Here is an 18,988-nt window from a genome sequence, read left to right as displayed (position 1 = left end):
TTTATCGTTTCGCAACTTGCATTTAAGTCTTTTATCCATTTGGGGTTTATCCTTGTGTATGGTGTAAGTTGGTGCTCTAGTTTTATTTTTTTGCATGTACCTGTCCAGTTTTCCCAACACCATTTATTGAAGAGACTGTTTACTCCATCGTATGCTCTTGCCTCCTTTGTCAAATATTAATTAATCATATAGGCATGGGTTAATTTCTGGGCTCTCTGTTCTGATCCATTGATCTATATTCCTGTTCTTATGTCAGTACCAGGCTGTTTTGATTATAATGGCTTCGTAGTGTAGTTTGAGATCAGGTATTATGATACCTCCAACTTTGTTTTTCTTTCTCAAGATTGCTGAGGCTTTTCAGGGCCTTTTGTTCAAAAGCTCCTCCTTACACTAAGGCCCCAGTAAATAAATGACTGGATAAAGGACATGAGCAGAATTTACAAAAGAAAAAATAATGAATACACATATGTGGGAAATAGTTAACTCATGAATAATAAAATTAATGCAAATTGAATAAATTTTGCCTTAATTTAAAATTCTGCCCACTGGGCACAGTTTGTACTGACCACTAGGAATATTCCTGTGCAACTAAACTTTTGACTCACAAGACTACCATAAGCCACACTTGGCATAAGATGACTTGGAAATACATAGGACAGAAATCATAGTTGCCAGCAGAGTAGTTCTGTCCAAGAAACTATTGCCTTTGACCCCAGTGAGACAGTTAAGCTGCAAAGAAACAAGACTCACTCATGTACACTCCATAGATTGAGCTTCCAGGGTCCAGATCCTTTATGAGTCATTGTACCACAAGCCTGAAGTTACGGATTCCCAGCACATATTTCTAATTATCCCATCCTAGATACAGTTACCATTGACCATGGTTACTTTTTACCATAATCAGTGGTGACAGTGATACTCTTACCTTTTCAGTTTTCAGGGGGAAAGAGCTAGAAAGTTAACCAAAATAATTCCCATGGAGAGGTAAAAAGAGTTTTGTTAATCATTTATGCACCCATATCGATTTTGGCACTTGTGTTGCTAGTAGTAGTGTACATGGTTAAGAGACAGATTTTTCTGGTTTTGGCTACCCCTATTATCTGTTTTGTTGTAATATAAAATATTGGAAATATTTTCAGTATCTAAGAAACATGGAATTTTCTATTCCAGGCATACATCCAGTGGATCAAATGGTGTATAGTCATTAAAACCCATGCTGGAACTGTGGAGAAATCTGCAGACACACCTTTACCAAATGATCAGGGTTAATGTCACCAGTGATCAAACACATGGTGATATGTAATAAGAAGATTACTTCACCTCTGTGATATTTCCCCCCAAAACCAATACTCACAGCCCAGTCATCAGGAAACATCAGAGAAACCCAAATTGAGGGGCATTCTGTAAAATGCCTGGCCAGTACTTCTCAAAACTGACAGGTTTTGGGAAACTAGGAAAGACTGAGAAACTTCCACAGAAGAGACAAGAGAGTGAGGAAATTTGACAACTAAGTGCAACATGGTATTCAGGGTCAGGTCCTGAAGCAGCTGAAGGACAATGTGGAAAAGTCATGAAATCTGTGCAAAGTTGGGAAGTAGTTAATAGTCATAACAAATGTTGGTTTCTTGGTTTTGACAAAGGAACCACTGTAATTTGAGATAACTTTAGAGGAATTGGGTGAAGAGTGTATGGGAATTCTCTAGTATCTTTGCAACATTTTTTTAAAACCTAAAATTATTCTAAAATTAGTTGGTTTTTCTTTTAGAAATTCAGTTAGAAAAATGCCTGTGCCAAGAGGTAAAAATGCAACATGAAGTTGCATGTATAAACTCATCTGTATAAAAATGTATTCTTATCCACATGTTTGTGTATACTGCATATAAAGGTGGGGGAAGGTATGCATGTAGAGTTGTGTATACAGTCAATTCTTGTTATTTGCATTGGTTCTTCTCTGTAAAAGTCACTGCAAACACTGGACCGTTGCTCTCAGGAGAAATACTGAGTGAGATTCCTATGAGCCTGTGCTCACGACATATTGTTTAAAAGGCACCTTATTTAATATGTGTTGTTGACTCATTAACACTGAACTCACTGCCACCAGTGCTATAACTTATTCCTGAATTGTTCATCTAGCATGTGTATTTTCTCCATAAGACACATCACAGTCTTCCTTCACTTAGGAATACTAGACAGCATTTCAGCTCCACCCTTGGAAAACATTTTAAACAGTGAAATCACCAAAAAAAATGAGCACAAAAATGCAAAAAAAAAAAAAGCCTTGTCACTAAGTATACTGTATACATACACAGTATGAGAGCTGAAGCAAGACAGTACATGGCCTTACCCAACCTCACTTGGAGCATACGTTGGGTGACTCAGATTTTTTGCCACTCTGCATCTCTGCAGGTTGAGTATTGATTTGGGGTTTACAAATAAATTTTACTATGCATGTGAATTCATAAGTATGGAATCCATGAGTAATGAGGATTGAATGTAGAGAGATGTATGTGTGTGTGGAAATGTAGCAGTGTTAGATTGTTGGACGTGGTTCACACTTTCTGTTTGTTTCAGTATTATAGGAGAAGGCATTTTGGAATAAAGAGAAGTGTTCAGTCTTGGTGACAGTACTGATGCTCAGATAACAGCTTGAGGGAGTAAACTGTTTCCTCTCAATGTTTCCTACTAAAGAATGTACCCTGGATTACCTACCTATTTATCTAATATATTACTGCACCTTTTATTTATTTCTATTCATATGGTACTAGCTGTGTTTTTGCATATTTTTGCTTTGTCTGAAGGAAATGCTTTAATCAACTCTTTGTGAAGCAATTTTGGCATATTATTCCTAAAATGAAAAGGAAACTGCTTTGTGAGACTTTTATGTGATCAAATCCAGTAAGCTTGTAATCACATGGTGTTTTGTTTCCTCCTCTCTCATTCCTCTTACATATCCAGTCCAATTCAAGAGAAAAGCCTGGAACCAGCATTCCCCAACCATGCGTCTTCAGTGTCCTCACTGCATCCAAGCCAGGCAGCTGCAGGTGGCACGTTGACCTGCGAGGCGGAGCAGAGCCTGAAGGCTTGTACACTCATAGATACTGACCTTGCCGTTGTGGGGGAGCCATCAGATGCCAGCGCTGGGCTCCAGGCAGAATGGATGCAGCCTCATTCATTTGGGAATATCAATGCCTCAAGTATGAACAGATTCTCAGTCTTCATTATGTTCCTGAATAAGGACAGTTGCCTGGTAAAAGCTGCTTCATGAAAAGCTCAAGGAGCTGTGACTTGAATATCATTTAGTAGAAGATAAGTTCAGACAGAACTTGCATACTTTATCACAGGGTAGTACAGTAGTAGTGTGCTTTGGGGCAAGTTCATCCATTTTAATTTTAGAAAGTGTCAAAATACCTATTGGAAGAGGAAATTGGAATTGGAGGACATACTATGTGTCAAGCATTTAATGTAATACTATTATCTCCATTTTACAGAAACGTAACCAGGTTCAGGGTTAAGGGACCCCTAAGCCCCGGCTACACAGACACATCTTGCATAATGGTTAGAAGCACAGCCTCTGGAGGTAGACTGGCCAGGTTCTAATCCTGGTTCGCTCTCTTATGAGGTCCTGCGATCTTGGCTGAGATTATTTCAGTCCTCTGTGGCACTCTTTCTGTAAAGTGGCAGCGATGGTCATACCTACTTAGTCTTATTGTAAGGTCCAAGTGACTTACTAAATGTAAAGTACTCAGGACAGTGTTCTGCGTACGTTTAGCACTAAGTAAATATTGATGCTGGGTTAGGCTTGATAATTGCCACTAACTTTTTTCTTCCCTTTAGAAATGATTTCTCTTTTGTGAACCCACAGTATCTCATACATGTAGATTGCACATAGATAGTGTAAGTGTTAAAAGGCAGCATGTTTTGCCTGGCTGGGGTGGCTAGGTTGGAGCATCATCCTGTACACCATATAGGTTGCAAGTTCAATCCCTGGTTGGGGCAAATACAGGAAGCAGCTGAACAATGTTTCTCTCACATTGATGTTTCTCTCTCTAAAATCAGTAAACTTAGGTGAGGATTAAAAAAGGGGGGGGGGGGGCGCGACATGTTTTGTTGACATAAGTGGAAAAACAATTTAGAGAATATATATCCTGAGCATATTCGAAGTACCTGATATCCAGGTCTGACTTTAAGACATGTGTCCATAATTGTGCTAAAGGCACTATCTAGCTGTTCCAGGTGAGTGAAACAAGTGTCCTTGGTGTTGATTTCCTTTGTCTCAACTGAATATTGATTTAAGTTTATAGAACTAAAATGACAATGAATTGTATAGAACCATCCATTTTGACTTTTGAAAATGGTTCTTTATTATTTGAATCAATGCTCTTTACAGATGAGGCTTTTGAAAGCTTAGTTAATGCGTGTCTCCCATTTGCTTTATTTGTAATATCTTGGGCACTGAATTTATTTTCTTTTTTTGTTCCCATTTCTTTAAGACTTCACTGTTGAGAATCCATGGGATGATCAATTGATTTTCAAACTTCTGTCTGGGCTCTCTCAACCAGTGCGCTCCCGTCCAGATGCTTTCGAGTGGCAGTGTAAACTTCCTGCCATCAAACCCAAGACTGAGTTTCAGCTGGGTAAGAATTATGTAGTGGTAAAACTTTAAGCTCTCATTTCTCTGTGGGAAGTTGGTGGTGACCCGTGTGTGTGTGATTCTGCTCCTGGCGCCACCACCACCTCTGGATGGATAGATAAGAGTTTTATCTGTAAGACTAAGCAGAGAACATTTTGTTAAGCCGTGACAGTAGGTAACATTTTGATTGCTGTTGGGGCTCTAACTTATAGAAGGCCAGTTGACAATACAAAATTGAAAATGCACATATTTTTAGGCACAGACATCACTTCTGAGAATTTCCCACAGATATACTGCATACATTCCAAATGACATGTGCCCGTAAAAGCAGCAGGTTGGGAGCTACATAGGTGTCAATAGGGATTGCCTCAATAAATAATCGGTCATCTCTGCAGTGAAATGCAGCTCTCTGTACTTATAGGGGATGACCTCCAAAACATGCTGCTAAAAGACAGGGTAGACTTTTACTATGTGCTGCTTTTTTTGTTTCTTAAAAAGGAGGAGATTATATATATATATTCATATTTGATAGTATTTCTGGAAAACTATTGAAAGGTACTCAAAACTAATAAAAATGGGGGTGGGAAACAGTGGATGTGGATAACAATGGGAATAACACTTCTAACAATGTACTTTCCATGCAAGTATACATAGACTCCCTTATTAACGTCTTGTATTAGTGCAGTACATTTATTGAAGTTGATGAGCCAATATTATTACATTATTATTAACTGAAGTTTATATTGGGGTTCTCTCCCTTAGTATTGTATATTCTGTTTTGAGAAATGTGAAATGACTTGTATCCATTATTACAATACCATTAAGAGTAGTTTCACTGCCCTAAACGTGCCCTGTGCTCCACTTATTCATCCCTCTCTCCCTTCACCTGAAACTCTGGCAGCCACCCATCTTTTCACTACTGTCTCCATAGTTTTGCCTTTTCCAGAACATCATATAGATGAATCATACTGTATGTAGACTTTTCAGATTGGCTTCTTTCACTGAGCAATATGGATTTAAGTTTCCTCCATGTCTTTTAATGGCTTAATAGCTCTTTTAAATTGCTGAGTAATAATTCACTGTATGAATGTACTGTCATTTATTTATTCATTCACCTATTGAGGCCATCTTGGCTGTGAATTGTGGTACATTGTTTCTTTCAAGGAATTGGTCCATTTCATGTAGGTTATCAAATTTGTGGGCATAGAAGTTCTCATAGTGTTCCTTTATTATCCTTTTAATGTTCATAGAATCTGTAGGGATGCTTCTGTTTCATTTCTGATAATAGTAACATGTGTCCTCTCTTTTTCTTAGGCAACCTGGCTATGGGCTTATTGGTTTATTGATCTTTTTAAGAATCAGCTTTTACATGTATATGTATATATGTGTATATATATATATATTCATATATGTGTGTGTGTGTATTCTCTATTGGTTTTCTGTTTTCAATTTCATTGATTTTTTTTTTTGCTCTAATTTTTTTTTCTGCTTACTTTGGATTTAGTTTCCTCTTTTCTAGTTTCTAAGGTGGAAACTAAGATTATTGGTTTTAGATCTTCTTTTCTAATATAGGCATTTAATGCTACAAGTTTTCCTCTAAGCACTGCTTTTGCTGTTTCCAACAATTTCAATAAATTGTGCTTTCATTTTTATTTAGTTCAAAATATTTTTCAATTTGTCTTGAGATTTCTTCATGGACTCATGTGTTATTTAATCTCCAAGTGTTTTGGGGCTTTCTGGTTATCTTTTTTTTTCTTTAAATTTTTATTTTATTTATTTATTTTTAAATATATCTTTATTGATTTCAGAGAGAGAAAGGGAGAGGGAGAGAGAGAGTTGAAACATCAGTGATGAAAGAGTCATCATTGGTGGGCTGCCTCCTACACGCCTCCGACTTGTGGATTGAGCCTGCAACATGGGCATGTGCCCTGACCAGGTATTGAACCTCGATCTCCTGGATCCTAGGTCAATGCTCAACCACTGAGCCACGCCTGGCTGGGCTCTGGTTATCTTTCTGTTGATTATTAGTTTAATTCCATTGTGTTCTGACTGCATATTTTGTGTGATTTTTTTTTTTTTTTTTTTTTTAATAAGATGTGTTTTATGGCCTAGAATGTGGCCTTTCTTGGTGAATGTTCCATGTGAACTTGAGAAGAATGTGTATTCTGCTGTTGTTGGATGAAGTAGTATATAAATGTCAGTTAGATCATTTGATTGGTGGTGCTGTTCAGTTCAACTGTGGCCTTACTGATTTTCTGCCTGATGAAGGAATGAGAAATCTCCAAATATAATAGTGAGTTCATCTATTCTTATAGTTCTATCAATTTTTGCCTCATTATTTTAATGCTCTATTGTTAGGCACATACACTTATTAAGGGCTGTTATGTCATTTTGGAGAACTTACTCCAGCATCATCTTTTGATACCTCTTTTTATCCCTGATAACTTTCCTTGCTCTGAAGTCTGCTCTGTCTGAAATTAACATAGCTACTCTGGCTTCCTGTTGATTAATGTTAGTGTGGCATATCTTTCTCCATCACTTTACTTTTTATTTTATTAAGATGTGTTTCTTGTAGACAACATATAGTTGGGTCTTGGGTTTTTATCCACTGTTACAGTCTCTCTTTTCAATGGTATATTTAGTCTGTTGATAATTTAAAGTGATTGTTGATATGGTTGGATTAATATCTACTGTATTTGTTAACTGTTTTCATTACCCTTATTCTTTTTCTCCTTTTTGTCTTCTACTCTCTGCCTTCTCTGGTGAGTATTTCTGTGATTCCATTTTCTCTCTTCTCTTAGCATATCAATTATAGTTCTTTTCTTTTTTTCAGTGGTTGCCTAGAGTTTGCAATGTACATGTATAACTAATTCAAGTCCACTTTCAAATAACATGATACCACTTCACAGTAGTGCAAGTGCTCTTCCTGTCCCTTATAGCATGACTGTCTCTCATTTCATTTATCCATAAACTGTACTTACTAAATATATAAAAGATTTCATTTTATCCCTTTTTTTACACTTTTAAGATCTGAGTTTCTGACCTATATCATCTAACTTCTCTCTGAAGAACTTTTTAAAAATATTTCTTTCTTGCAAGGCAGGTTTGCTGGTGACAGATTCTGTTAATTTTTGTTTGTCTAAGAAAGTGCATTTCTTCTTCACCCTTGAAGAGATTGTTTGACTGCACACAATTTTTTTTTTTTTTTAAATAAATCTTTATTGATTCAGAGAGAAGAAGGGAGAGGGAAAGAGAGAGTTGAAACATCAGTGATGAGAGAGTCATTGATCGGCTGCCTCCTGCACTCCCCTGACTGGGGATCGAGCCCACAACCTGGGCATGTGCCCTGACTGGGAATCGAACTTCGATCTCCTGGATCCTAGGTGGATGCTCAACGGCTGAGCTATGCCCAGCCCTACTGGACACAGAATTTTTGGTGGGTAGTTTTTTCTTTCCAGATTTACTCCATTCACTCTGTGAAGAGAAGTCAATATGATCCTTGGATTATCCTTGCTCCTCTGCAGGTTGTTTTATCCTCTGGCTTCTTTCAGTATTTTCTCCTTGTCTAATATCCTGCAATTCGGCTATCACATGGGTAGGTGTAGATTTTTTTGTAATTTTCTTGCTTGGTGTTCTCTGAGATTCTTGGATCTGTAACAGTGTCTGCCAGTAATTTTGGAAGTTTCTCAGACATAATTACTCCAAGTATTTCTTCTGTTTCTCTTTTCTTCCTTCTTGTATTCTCATACATTTACCTTTTGCAGTTGTCCCTCAGTTCTGGAACACTTCTATTATCTCTTTGCATTTCAGTTCCTAGAAGTTTCTAGCAACATGTCCTGAAGCTCAGAGATCGTTTTCCTAACCTTGTGCAGCCTGTTGTTAAGCCCATAAGACAATCTTCATTTCTGTTAGTGTTTTTCTATCTAGCATTTCTTTTGGATTCTTTCTCAGAGTTTCAATTTGTCTGTTTATATTACCCACCTATTCTTACATGTACTTTTTTATTAGAGCTCTTAGCATAGTAATCATAATTTATTTTAATTTCTGGTCTTATAATTCAAAATCTTTACTATATTCCTGTGTGGATTTGATGCTTGCTCTGTCTCTTAAAGCTCTGTTTTTTGTTTTTTAGTGTGGCTTTGTCACTTTTGTTAGAAGCAGGAGCTGATATACCGAGTCAGAGGAACTGAGATAAATAGGACTTTCTGTAAGATTTGTGCTTATCTTATTTGGGATGAGGCTGTATTTACTCTTTGCTGTCACTGGAAGTATCAAAGCTAAAATTTCCCTTTGTGTCCTTATTTCTGTATCTTGTTATGTCTGAGTTTCCCTAGAGAACTGTTCCTAAATATGGGTCTGAGAACGTCAGTTCTTTCTGTCATAACCCATCTAGTACTGGGGTTCCTGCTCCTGGCTCGACCCCTGTTCTGACAAGTTGCTCATCTTTGTATGCACCCGTCTGACTCCTGAATATGGGGGGGCAGCAGTTTGCCCTGTGACCTCAGTTCTCTAATGCATCTAAGAAGAATTCTCGATTTTCAGTTTTTTCAGCTTTTTTCTTATTGTGAGGGTGAAGTGATAACTTCCAAGCTCCTTATATACCAAATGAGAAACCAGAAGTCTTTTTTATATTTGATTTTGCATGTGTGAATTATTCTTTTTAATTAATTTAAAATTTTATTACACCTTCACTTCTGTGGTCCTTCTCCCACAAACAGTAACATTAGTGTTATTGAAAAATATCAAGACAAATCCAATTTGAGGGACATTCTACAACCTGTCTGACCAGTACTCCTTGGAATTGTCACGGCCGTCAAAAATAGGAAATTAGAAACTGGCACAGCCTAAGGAGATTTGATGCCTGTGTCCTTCAACATTCAGGAGAAACTAGTTATATCTGAACAAAGCATGGAGTTAATAGTAACATACCAATGTTGGCTCTTCATTTGTGACAAGTAGACCATGGTTATGTAAAACTTCACAGGGGAAAGTGGATGCAGAGCATATAGACACTCTTCTATCTGTGCAACTTTTCTGTACATTGAAAACTGTTCTAAAGCAAAAGGTTTACTTTGTAAAATTTAATTATCTATTAGAAATATTGGCACAGTTATGCTTCCCCCTTTTTATTCTGATGTAAAACACTTACATTTTTCAAAGGCATGTTAAATCTCTGTTTAGCATTCCACAGAGGATTTGACGTGTTCTTTTTGGCATCACAACAGTCTTGTTAAATAGGCAGCTCAGATATGAGCCCTTTAAATGTGAGCACATTGGTGTAGAGAGGGTGGCTGCCCAAGTCCCTGCCACTGTGTGACAGGGCTGGCCTGGCAGTGCTGCCCATACTCCTTCACATCATTTAAGAAGAGGGCTGTTTTGTGGCATGCAGGATGGGAAAAGCATCTTCTGAAGGGGCTATATATTTATGAAAGCAATTCAGGCACCCAAGAAAATTTTGCAAATACTTCATTTTGATAAAGTCTTTAATGTTTCGGCCTTTTTTTTCTTCAATTTGATGCGTCTGTCTCCTCAGGTTCTTTGCAGGTCTACATTGATCACCTTCTTGGAGAAGGGGCTTTTGCCCAGGTCTATGAAGTTACCCATGGAGATGTGAAGGACACCAAAAGTAAACAGAAATTTGTTTTGAAGGTAAGTGATCTGGGCAGCTTTTTGTTTAATATAGAAATGCATTTTAGAACTTGAGTTTGCCAGCCTCTTTTTTCTTTCTTTCCTTTTTAAGACAGTGGTGGTTTCATTTAGGTTCATAGCCTCCACTTAAGAACCAAAATTATCCTGCAAGGACTCAGAATCACCTTGCCACTAGAATTATGTTGCAGCGGGTCCCATACTGCGGCAACAGCGCATAGCTTGTCATCACTTCCCACCCCATGTCCTTCACTGAGATGGAGGTTGCTTTCCTGTCATCATTTTCCAGAATGTGAGACTGGATTTGAATGTCACATACCTGGTTTGCAGGTCCAGAAGCCCGCCAATCCCTGGGAGTTCTACATTGGGACCCAGCTGATGGAGAGACTAAAGCCTAATGCACGACACATGTTTATCAAGTTCTATTCTGCCCACTTCTTCCAGGACGGCAGTGTATTAGTGGGAGAGCTCTACAGCTATGGAACATTACTGGTAAGTGTATTCACTTTGATGATGTGGACACGAATATGAAGTTCATTTTCTTGTGCTTGCACATACCTTGTGCAGTTGGAGCTTATATTGGAGTGGTAGGTGGGGGAAAACCTCTTGACTTGAAATATCACTGATCCTGTGTAGCCAGTTTATGATTCCACTTTCCATTGTTTCTAGAATGCCATTAATCTCTATAAAAACATCCCTGAAAAAGTGATGCCTCAAGCTCTAGTGCTTTCCTTTGCTATCAGAATGCTGCACATGATTGAACAGGTCCACAGCTGCGAGATCATCCATGGAGACATTAAACCAGACAACTTCATACTTGGAAGCAGGCGAGTATTGCAGTTTTATTTATTTTTTGTTAATCCTCACCCAAGGATAGTTTTTCTATTGATTTTTTTTTTTTTTTTTTTTAGAGAGTAGAACTGAGGGATGGAGGGGAAGAGACATAAGTGTGAAAAATTCATATCAATTGGTTGCCTCCTACATGCACCCAGACTGAGGCTGGGGATCGAACCTGAGACCCTTCGGTGTCTGAGCCAACAGTCTTAACCACTGAGCCACACCGACTAGGGCAAGTGTTGCGTTTTTTTGTGTTTTTAAATTTATCTTTATTGTTGAAAGTATTACAGATATCCCCTATTTTTCCCCCATTGATCCCCTCCACCCCGAATCCACCCCCCTCCCAGACCTTCACCACAGTATTATCTATGTCCATGGGTTATGTATATATGCATCTAAGTTCTTCGATTAATCTCTCCCTACCCACTCCCCCATCCCTGCCTTCCCACTGAGATTCATTAGTCTGTTCCATGCTTCTATGTCTCTGGGTCTATTTTGTTCATTTATTAGATGTCACATATGAGTGAGATCATGTAAAACTGAATCAGAAAGAATCAGAAAACCTGAATAGGCTAATAACAACTGATGAAATTGAAGCAGTAATTAAAAAAACTCCCAGCAAACAAAAGTTCTGGTCTGGATGACTTCATAGGGGAGCTTTCTAATTCTTTAAGTTAAAGGGCTTAATAAAAATTTTTCTTGCTTTTTGAGGTAGGCCTGCAGTGCTGTGAACTTCCCTCTGAGGTCTGTTTTCGCTGTGTCCCATAGATTTGAGGTTGTTGTGTGTGCATTTTCGTTTGTTTCTAGGAAGTTTTTGATTTCTTTCTTGATCTTATTGGTAACCCATCATTGTTTAATAACATGCTATTTAGCCTCCATGTATGTTTTTGAGTGTTTTTCCTGTAGTTGATTTCTAATTTCATGCCCTTGTGATCTGAGATGCTTGCTAGAAGATGATTTTAATCTTCTTGAACTTGTAGAGACTGGTTTTGTGTCCTAACATGTGGTCTATCTTTGAGGATGACCCATGTGCACTTGAGAGGAATGTATATTCTGTAACTTCAGGGTGAAATGTTCTGTAAATATCAAATCCATTTGATATAGTGGACCATTTAATCACTGCTTCTGTGTTGACTTTTTGTCTGGAAGATCCATCCAGTGAAGTCTGTGACTATATTGCTATTGATCTCTCCCTTAAAGTCCTTAAGGTTATGTTGATAGGTCCTTATTTATTGCCACTTTAATTCTTTATGCCTATGTTTCTCTCTCTGTTTCTTCTTATTACAGCAGTCGCTTTAACATTTCCTGCAATGTTGGTTTGGTGGTGATAAACTCCTTTAGCCTTTTTTTGTCTGGGAAGCTCTTTATTTCACCATCTATTTTGAATGATAGCCTTGCTGGATAGTTTTTTTAATAGTCTTGGAGTCAGATCCTTGTTTTGCATTACCTTGAATACTTCATGCCATTCCCTTCTGGCCTGTAGAATTTCGGATGAGAAGTCAGCTGACAGCCTTATGGGAGCTCCTTTGTAGGTAACAGATTGCTTTTCTCTTGCTGACTTTAAGATTCTCTGTCTTGAATTTTTGGCGTTTTAATTATGATGTGTCTGGGTGTGGGCCTGTTTGGGTTCTTCTTGCTTGGGACTCTCTGTGCCTCCTGAACTTATGTGACTTTTTCCTTCACTAGGTCAGGAAAGTTTTCTGCTATTATTTCTTGAAACAGGTTCTCTTAACCCTTGTTTATTTTCGACCTCTTCTGGCACTCTTATCATATGAATATTGGTAAGTTTCATGTTGTCCCACAGCTCTCTTAGACTGTCTTCCTGTTTTTTAATTGTTTTTTATCCTTTTGGATCTCTGATTGAGTGATTTTTTTTCTACCCTGTCTTCTAATATGCTGATCTGATTCTCAGCTTCCTCTAATCTGCTGTTTATTCCTTCCTATGTATTCTTTATTTCTGCTATGTCATTCTTAATTTCTTCGTAGTTCCCATATCTTTTTTCATGCTGTCTGGCATCCTTACAATCAGTATTCTGAACTCTATATCTGATACATTGCTCATCTCCATTTCATTAAGTTCTTTTTCTGGAGACTTCTCTTGTTCTTTCATTTGGAGCTTGTTTTTTTGTCTCCCCATTTTGGCTGCTTTTTGGGATTTGTTTCTATGTGTTAGGAAGGTCTGCTAGGACTCTCAGTCTTTTTGGTTGGTGTCTGGTGCAGGCCAATGTCAGACACTGTGACTGGCCTTGGGTACCCTGTTTGGAGCTATCAACAACCCATAGCTTGAGGTCCCCTCTGTTGGGGCTGGGTGCATTTGCTTTTCCAAGGCCCAGGTCCAGAGGTAGATCAGACAAAGACTCAAAGCACTCTGAAGTCTGCCTCTGCCTGCAGGCTGATTAATCTGATTCTCTTAATGAGCATCAGGCTGTAGAAACTCCTCTGGGTAGGGCGAGAGGTTTTCCTGCAGGGTGCACCAATTGCTTCCCCTTCAGTCAAAAGCTGCTTGGAAAATGTCTGCCTCTCCAGTATGGGGGAATGATTGGGCACAGGAATCCAGAGGAGTGCCCTCTGAGTTCTATCTCCAGAGCCCACAACCCTAGATACTCCTCACACAGCTCCAGCCCACTCTGCTTTCTCTCTGCTGGACCCCAAGATAAGTGGTTGCACACGAAACTTTGTGTGTTGGCTGTTTAAGAGAGTGCCTGCATTTCCAGCTGCCTTTTCCTGGCAGACAGAAACCCTACTGCTTTTCACAGCCAGATATTCTGTGTGCACCTTTCTCAGTTCTGGTGCTTTTGGGAGGGAATCCAAGCCTGGGGTTTAGGCCCTAGAGTCCTCAGTGGGAACCCCCCGGAGTTGGGATATCCCTTGGGACCTTCAGCTGCTGCCTGAAGGGGCCCCAACCAACCCTCTCGTTCTTCCACACTTTCTACCAGTCTCTTTTCGGTCTCCACTTTCCTCCTTGGTTATAAGGGTGCTCTCTAGCTCGTCTTCGGTTGCAGTTGATTACTCAGGATGGTTTCTCTATATTTTAGATGTAATTCCAGTTTGGTCCTGAGTATAGCTTCCACTCAGTCCACTGCCATCTTTAATCCCCCAAGTGTTGCATTTTTAACAGGGTTCTTCTCTTACTGTTTGCCCAGCAGACTTTTTTTATTTGTGCTCATGCAACCTGGCCTTGTTTGTGTTTAATACAGATTTTTGGAACAGGATGGAGAAGATGATGATTTATCTGATGGCTTGGCATTGATTGACCTGGGTCAGAGTATAGATATGAAACTTTTTCCAAAAGGAACTACATTTACAGGAAAGTGTGAAACATCCGGTTTTCAGTGTACTGAGATGCTCAGTAACAAGCCGTGGAACTACCAGGTATAGAGTTAACATGAGAGATTTGGAAACATTTTCCTTTATCACACTTACTGTATTTTCAGAATGAATTTGGGCATCTAGTTAGCTTGAGCTGCTCTAGCCTCCTTTCCTGGGATTTAGGTCATGCTTGAGTGTTGTGTTCAATTACAAGCACATTCACAAATTTGTTGAGTCATCAAATTTAGCGCAAAGCTTTGGAGTGCAGTGAGAGCGGAGGCTGGGGTCTTAGGGCAAGGAGTGCAGTGAGAGCAGAGGCCAGGGTCCCAGAGGAAGGAGTTAGAAGGCCTTCCAAACTGTCCCTGCAGGGGTATGGTTACATGTTATGTTTGTCTCTGGGTGACAAAACAAAGGACTTGGAAGAGCACAATAGCTCAAGGAGAACAGAACTTTCTAAGAGGCTACTTCAGGGGGCAGTGGGTGATCTGTTCATGGAAGCTTCCAGCAAAGCCTAGACAGGCACTCAGTAGAGCACATCAGTGGGATACCTGAACAAATGCTGTCCAGATTCTTTAAAAGTAACATCTTGTGGTTTTGTAGCTTGCTGAGTAAGTTAGAGAGACATCTTAATATACTGATGTGTGAATTATTATTTTAGACATAGAGACCTATATTTTCTCTGCAGATTGATTACTTTGGAGTCGCTGCAACAGTGTACTGCATGCTTTTTGGCTCTTATATGAAAGTGAAAAATGAAGGAGGAGTCTGGAAGCCTGAAGGTTTTTTTAGAAGGTGGGTATTAGCATTGGTGCTACAGTGAGAAGAGAATAAATGTGGTGGAATGTTGAGTTCCATCTGGGGGGAAATGGATCTCGACCACTGCATGGAAAACCCATACCTTGGCGAGTATGGTGACATGGCACAGTCCTGGGTGCTTGGTACAGTGAGCAAGTTCCACAGCTTCACTACTCTCTTCCCATCTGTGACAGTGGGGCAGCCAGTGCCCTCATAGAAACAATGGACACTCCTGGTGAGTGGTTGTCCCCCTGCACACACCAATCACCTGGTGTTACCGAACCTCCAGTTTTTGCTTGTCTTTTTGCGTATGGAAATGATAATGATCCTGCTTACCCCAGATGCTTATTATAATAAGCAAGAGAAATAATGCATTGAAAGTGCTTTGTAAATTATAAAGTACTATGATGAGGCAGCTATCTATAACAGGGTAGAGTTTTAAGTCCCACCCCTGTATGACTGTTTCTGAGACTTTCCTCATCCTTAAAATCACAGTGGAAATTAATGACTGACTAGGACTCTTCCTTTCAACATAGATGGCTCTCTTAATAATATAATGTGTGAATGAACTATTGGTAATGTTTAAGCCGAGCATTTGGTACATGTATGTTCATTATATCATTTATGTTCGTTCTTAGATGTTTTTGAGGCAGCAAAACATGCATTGAAAAGTAAGTACACTCATCTTGAGTGTACAGCCCAAATGGATTTTTACATACCTTACAAGAAAAAGACCAGTCAGTAATTTTATAAAATGCAGAGGAAAACTTACAACAACTATGCTTTATTCTGCATGAATCATCAAAGGTAGCAACTACTTTATACTTTCTGTTGTTCATAATGGAAGGACCAGAAGGCTTCCATCTCTCACCAGAGAAGCCTTAAGTTAACCCTCAGAAGGCCTGGTAATCATGGGCTGGGTTTCCTTCCAGGAAAGCAAATTTCCCCCAGTGCATTATCTCCATGTTCTGGAGTTTTTGCAGTTAGCTTTAGCCATTACAGTGGTTAGAACTCTAAATCTGAGCTCTGTTCTAGGCAGCCCAGTCTGTCTGCCTGGTCCTGGCACATAAGCAATTAGGCTTACCATAGCCATTGACCAAATTATCAGATTCTGACAGTATAGCAAATAGAGCTAGCGAGAAACATCAGTATTCTTTAAAAAAAAAATTGAGTTTTTCCACTGAAGAGCTATTATAACTGACTACTTAAATCACTTTTGGGGAACAAGGTGTGTATAAACGTTTAATTACATCTCTTACTTATAAATAGATTGAACAGTCCTCTTGATGCACTGAGTTGAGAGTAGCTGAAAGTTATGTTCAGCTGCCCACACCTGTGGGAGTCAAAGGCAACAGTGGGCTGCCCTGCATGCCGAATGCTACATTTTATCCTTTATTTGTTCTTTGCTTACTCAGGCTTCCACATTTGGACACGTGGAATGAATTTTTCCACATCATGTTGAATATTCCAGATTGTCGTCATCTTCCATCTTTGGATTTGTTAAGGCAAAAGCTGAAGAAAATATTTCAACAACACTATACGAACAAGATTAAGACCCTCCGGAACAGGCTAATTGTACTGCTCTTAGAACATAAGCGTTCTCGAAAATAAGACAGGGACACTCCTGAAAATCACCTGCTCTCTTGAGCCTTAGTGCCTCCACATTTTTGTTTGTGTAAATGTTTCTTTCCTTTTCTTTGTAAATGTTTCTTTTTAAAAGTCTACAAAATATATTCATGTGATGGCTTGGTTGTTGTCAATATTTCAGCAAAATACACTTGCCTGATAAGGTCCCTGTGTAGCAGGGCTGCTCTAGGGGATTAACATTCATGAGAAGAATCGGGGTGTGAACATTTTCTAAAATCACTTTTTAAACACTGACCTCTGTTCACTTTAAGCCAAAAAAGGTCCAAAACAGCTTTTTTCCCAAATTTGAGGGTTTATATTTGTGTAAAATAAACAAAAATTTCCCAAACATATCCAAGGGACTCAAGTTGTTACAAATAAAGTTTGCCTGTCCTTTACTGCCTGTTCTTCATTGCTATCTATGAGAAGTGTTAAAGGGCTAAATCTTAGGCCTCTTCATTATTTAAAAGTAACATTCAAAGCAAAATCTCGCGTCTTGAAAATAGTCTTATAAACTGTATAAATCATTAAATTAACCCTAAAGTTATAGTAGCCGGCTTACCATTTATTGATGTTTAAAGCTGGAAGGGTCCCACAACCTGAACTGAACCTCCTACCTCCTCCCTCCCTCCTCCATTAGCATAATGAGGAAAACCACTGAGGCAGCACCCAGTTCAAGGATTCAGACACTGCTTCCTCTCCCTACACACCCCTGCTCCGCTTTCCCAGTCCAAGGCCACCACAACTCACTTTGGGAATATTTCCAAAAACGATTCAATGCATGTTTCTGTTTCTGGTTTTTCATCCTCACCCGAGGGTATTTTTCCCATTGCTCTTCAGAGAGAGGAAGGGGGAGAGACACATCGATGCGAGAGAGCCACATCGATTGGCTGCCTCCAGCATGCGCCCCGATCAAGGCAGGGGATCAAGCCTGCTACCGAGGTATATGCCCTTGGCCAGAATCAAACCTGGGACCCTTCCGTCCATGGGTCGGTGCTCCAACTACAGCCGAATTGCCTACAGCTCCCTATTTTTGACACAACTAGCAGAATTCTGTTTGTGTGTTTTTCACTTAATATATATAGTAGTAACTACGTATGGCGTGGTCTCATTCTTGTTAATGGCTGTGTAGTACTTGGTTATATAATATATCTGTAAATTCCTAGGAGTGAAATTGATGGGTTAAAGATGGGTGCATTTAACATTTTGTGTCAATATTTGCAAATTGCCCCCCATAAGGGCTGTGCTAGCCGGCATGGAAGTTTTTGTTCCCCACACCTCCACTAACACCGCAGGTCTGTGGACCTTTGCTGCTGTGACGTGAAAAATGGGATTTCTTTGTGGTCTTCATTTGCATTGTTATGAATTACGTCAAATATATTCATGTATTCAAGAGCTGTGTTTTTCTGTGAACTCTATCCTTTGTGCACATTTTATTTGGATTGTTATTTTTCGAGTTAATTTGTAGGAGCTCTTGGTATATGAGATGCAAATATTTGTTCCAATTTATCATCTGTTATTGAATTCTTAAGATTTCTGTTGCCATGAAATTTTTTAAAATTTTGTATTGTACTCTGATACATAAAGTTTTAAATAACTTTTTTGGTTTTTGTGTCTTAAAATGCCATCCTTAATTGAGAAATAAGAAGAAAAAAAAGCCCTCTAATTTATACTAGTACTAATTTAAATAGTTAGGACTAAACTTTTGGTTGATATTTTAAATCAGATCTAATTTTTTTCCTATTTTTTCTAGCTGGTAGTTTATATGAAGCCTGTTCATTTCTATAAGAAACTTTTCAGTTGATTCTTTTAAAGTTCCAAGTAACCATTACTATGAAAATGCTAATTTTATGTCTTTCCCAATTTTTTTTTTTTTTGTAGGTTCCCTTTCATATTATAGATTGTTTCTTTTGCTCTGCAGAAGGTTTTCTTGTTGATATAGTCCCACTTGTTGATTTTTGCTTTTGTCACTTGTGGTTTTGGTGTCACCCAAAAATTTGTTAACCCATGTCAAGGAGCTTTTCCCTGTTCTAGGAGTTTAACAGTTTCAGGTCTTACATTTAAATCTAAAATCTATCTAAAGTTAACGTTTGTGAATGGTATAAGATAGGGGGCCAATTTCTCTATTGCAAGTGAAGATGCACT

General features: G+C 38.9%; 1 protein-coding gene across 1 annotated transcript in view; it reads left to right on the top strand.

Moving 5' to 3' along the window:
* BUB1 (BUB1 mitotic checkpoint serine/threonine kinase) overlaps positions 1 to 18,444 on the top strand; it is a 47,456-nt gene extending 29,012 nt beyond the window's left edge. The window contains exons 18-25 of the mRNA XM_016201830.2: positions 2,956 to 3,194; positions 4,491 to 4,634; positions 10,164 to 10,279; positions 10,607 to 10,768; positions 10,946 to 11,103; positions 14,311 to 14,485; positions 15,108 to 15,214; positions 16,633 to 18,444. Coding sequence (XP_016057316.2) covers positions 2,956 to 3,194; positions 4,491 to 4,634; positions 10,164 to 10,279; positions 10,607 to 10,768; positions 10,946 to 11,103; positions 14,311 to 14,485; positions 15,108 to 15,214; positions 16,633 to 16,828 — 1,297 coding nt within the window. The 3' untranslated portion in view covers positions 16,829 to 18,444. The remainder of the gene's footprint in view (positions 1 to 2,955; positions 3,195 to 4,490; positions 4,635 to 10,163; positions 10,280 to 10,606; positions 10,769 to 10,945; positions 11,104 to 14,310; positions 14,486 to 15,107; positions 15,215 to 16,632) is intronic.
* Positions 18,445 to 18,988: the final 544 nt, after the last annotated feature.

Source organism: Miniopterus natalensis, chromosome 13 (assembly GCF_054644295.1).
Source record: "Miniopterus natalensis isolate mMinNat1 chromosome 13, mMinNat1.hap1, whole genome shotgun sequence".
In the NCBI taxonomy this organism is placed as follows: domain Eukaryota; kingdom Metazoa; phylum Chordata; class Mammalia; order Chiroptera; family Miniopteridae; genus Miniopterus; species Miniopterus natalensis.
The sequence above is the reverse complement of the archived record's forward strand: the minus strand, read 5'-3'. Positions and strand labels throughout refer to the sequence as shown.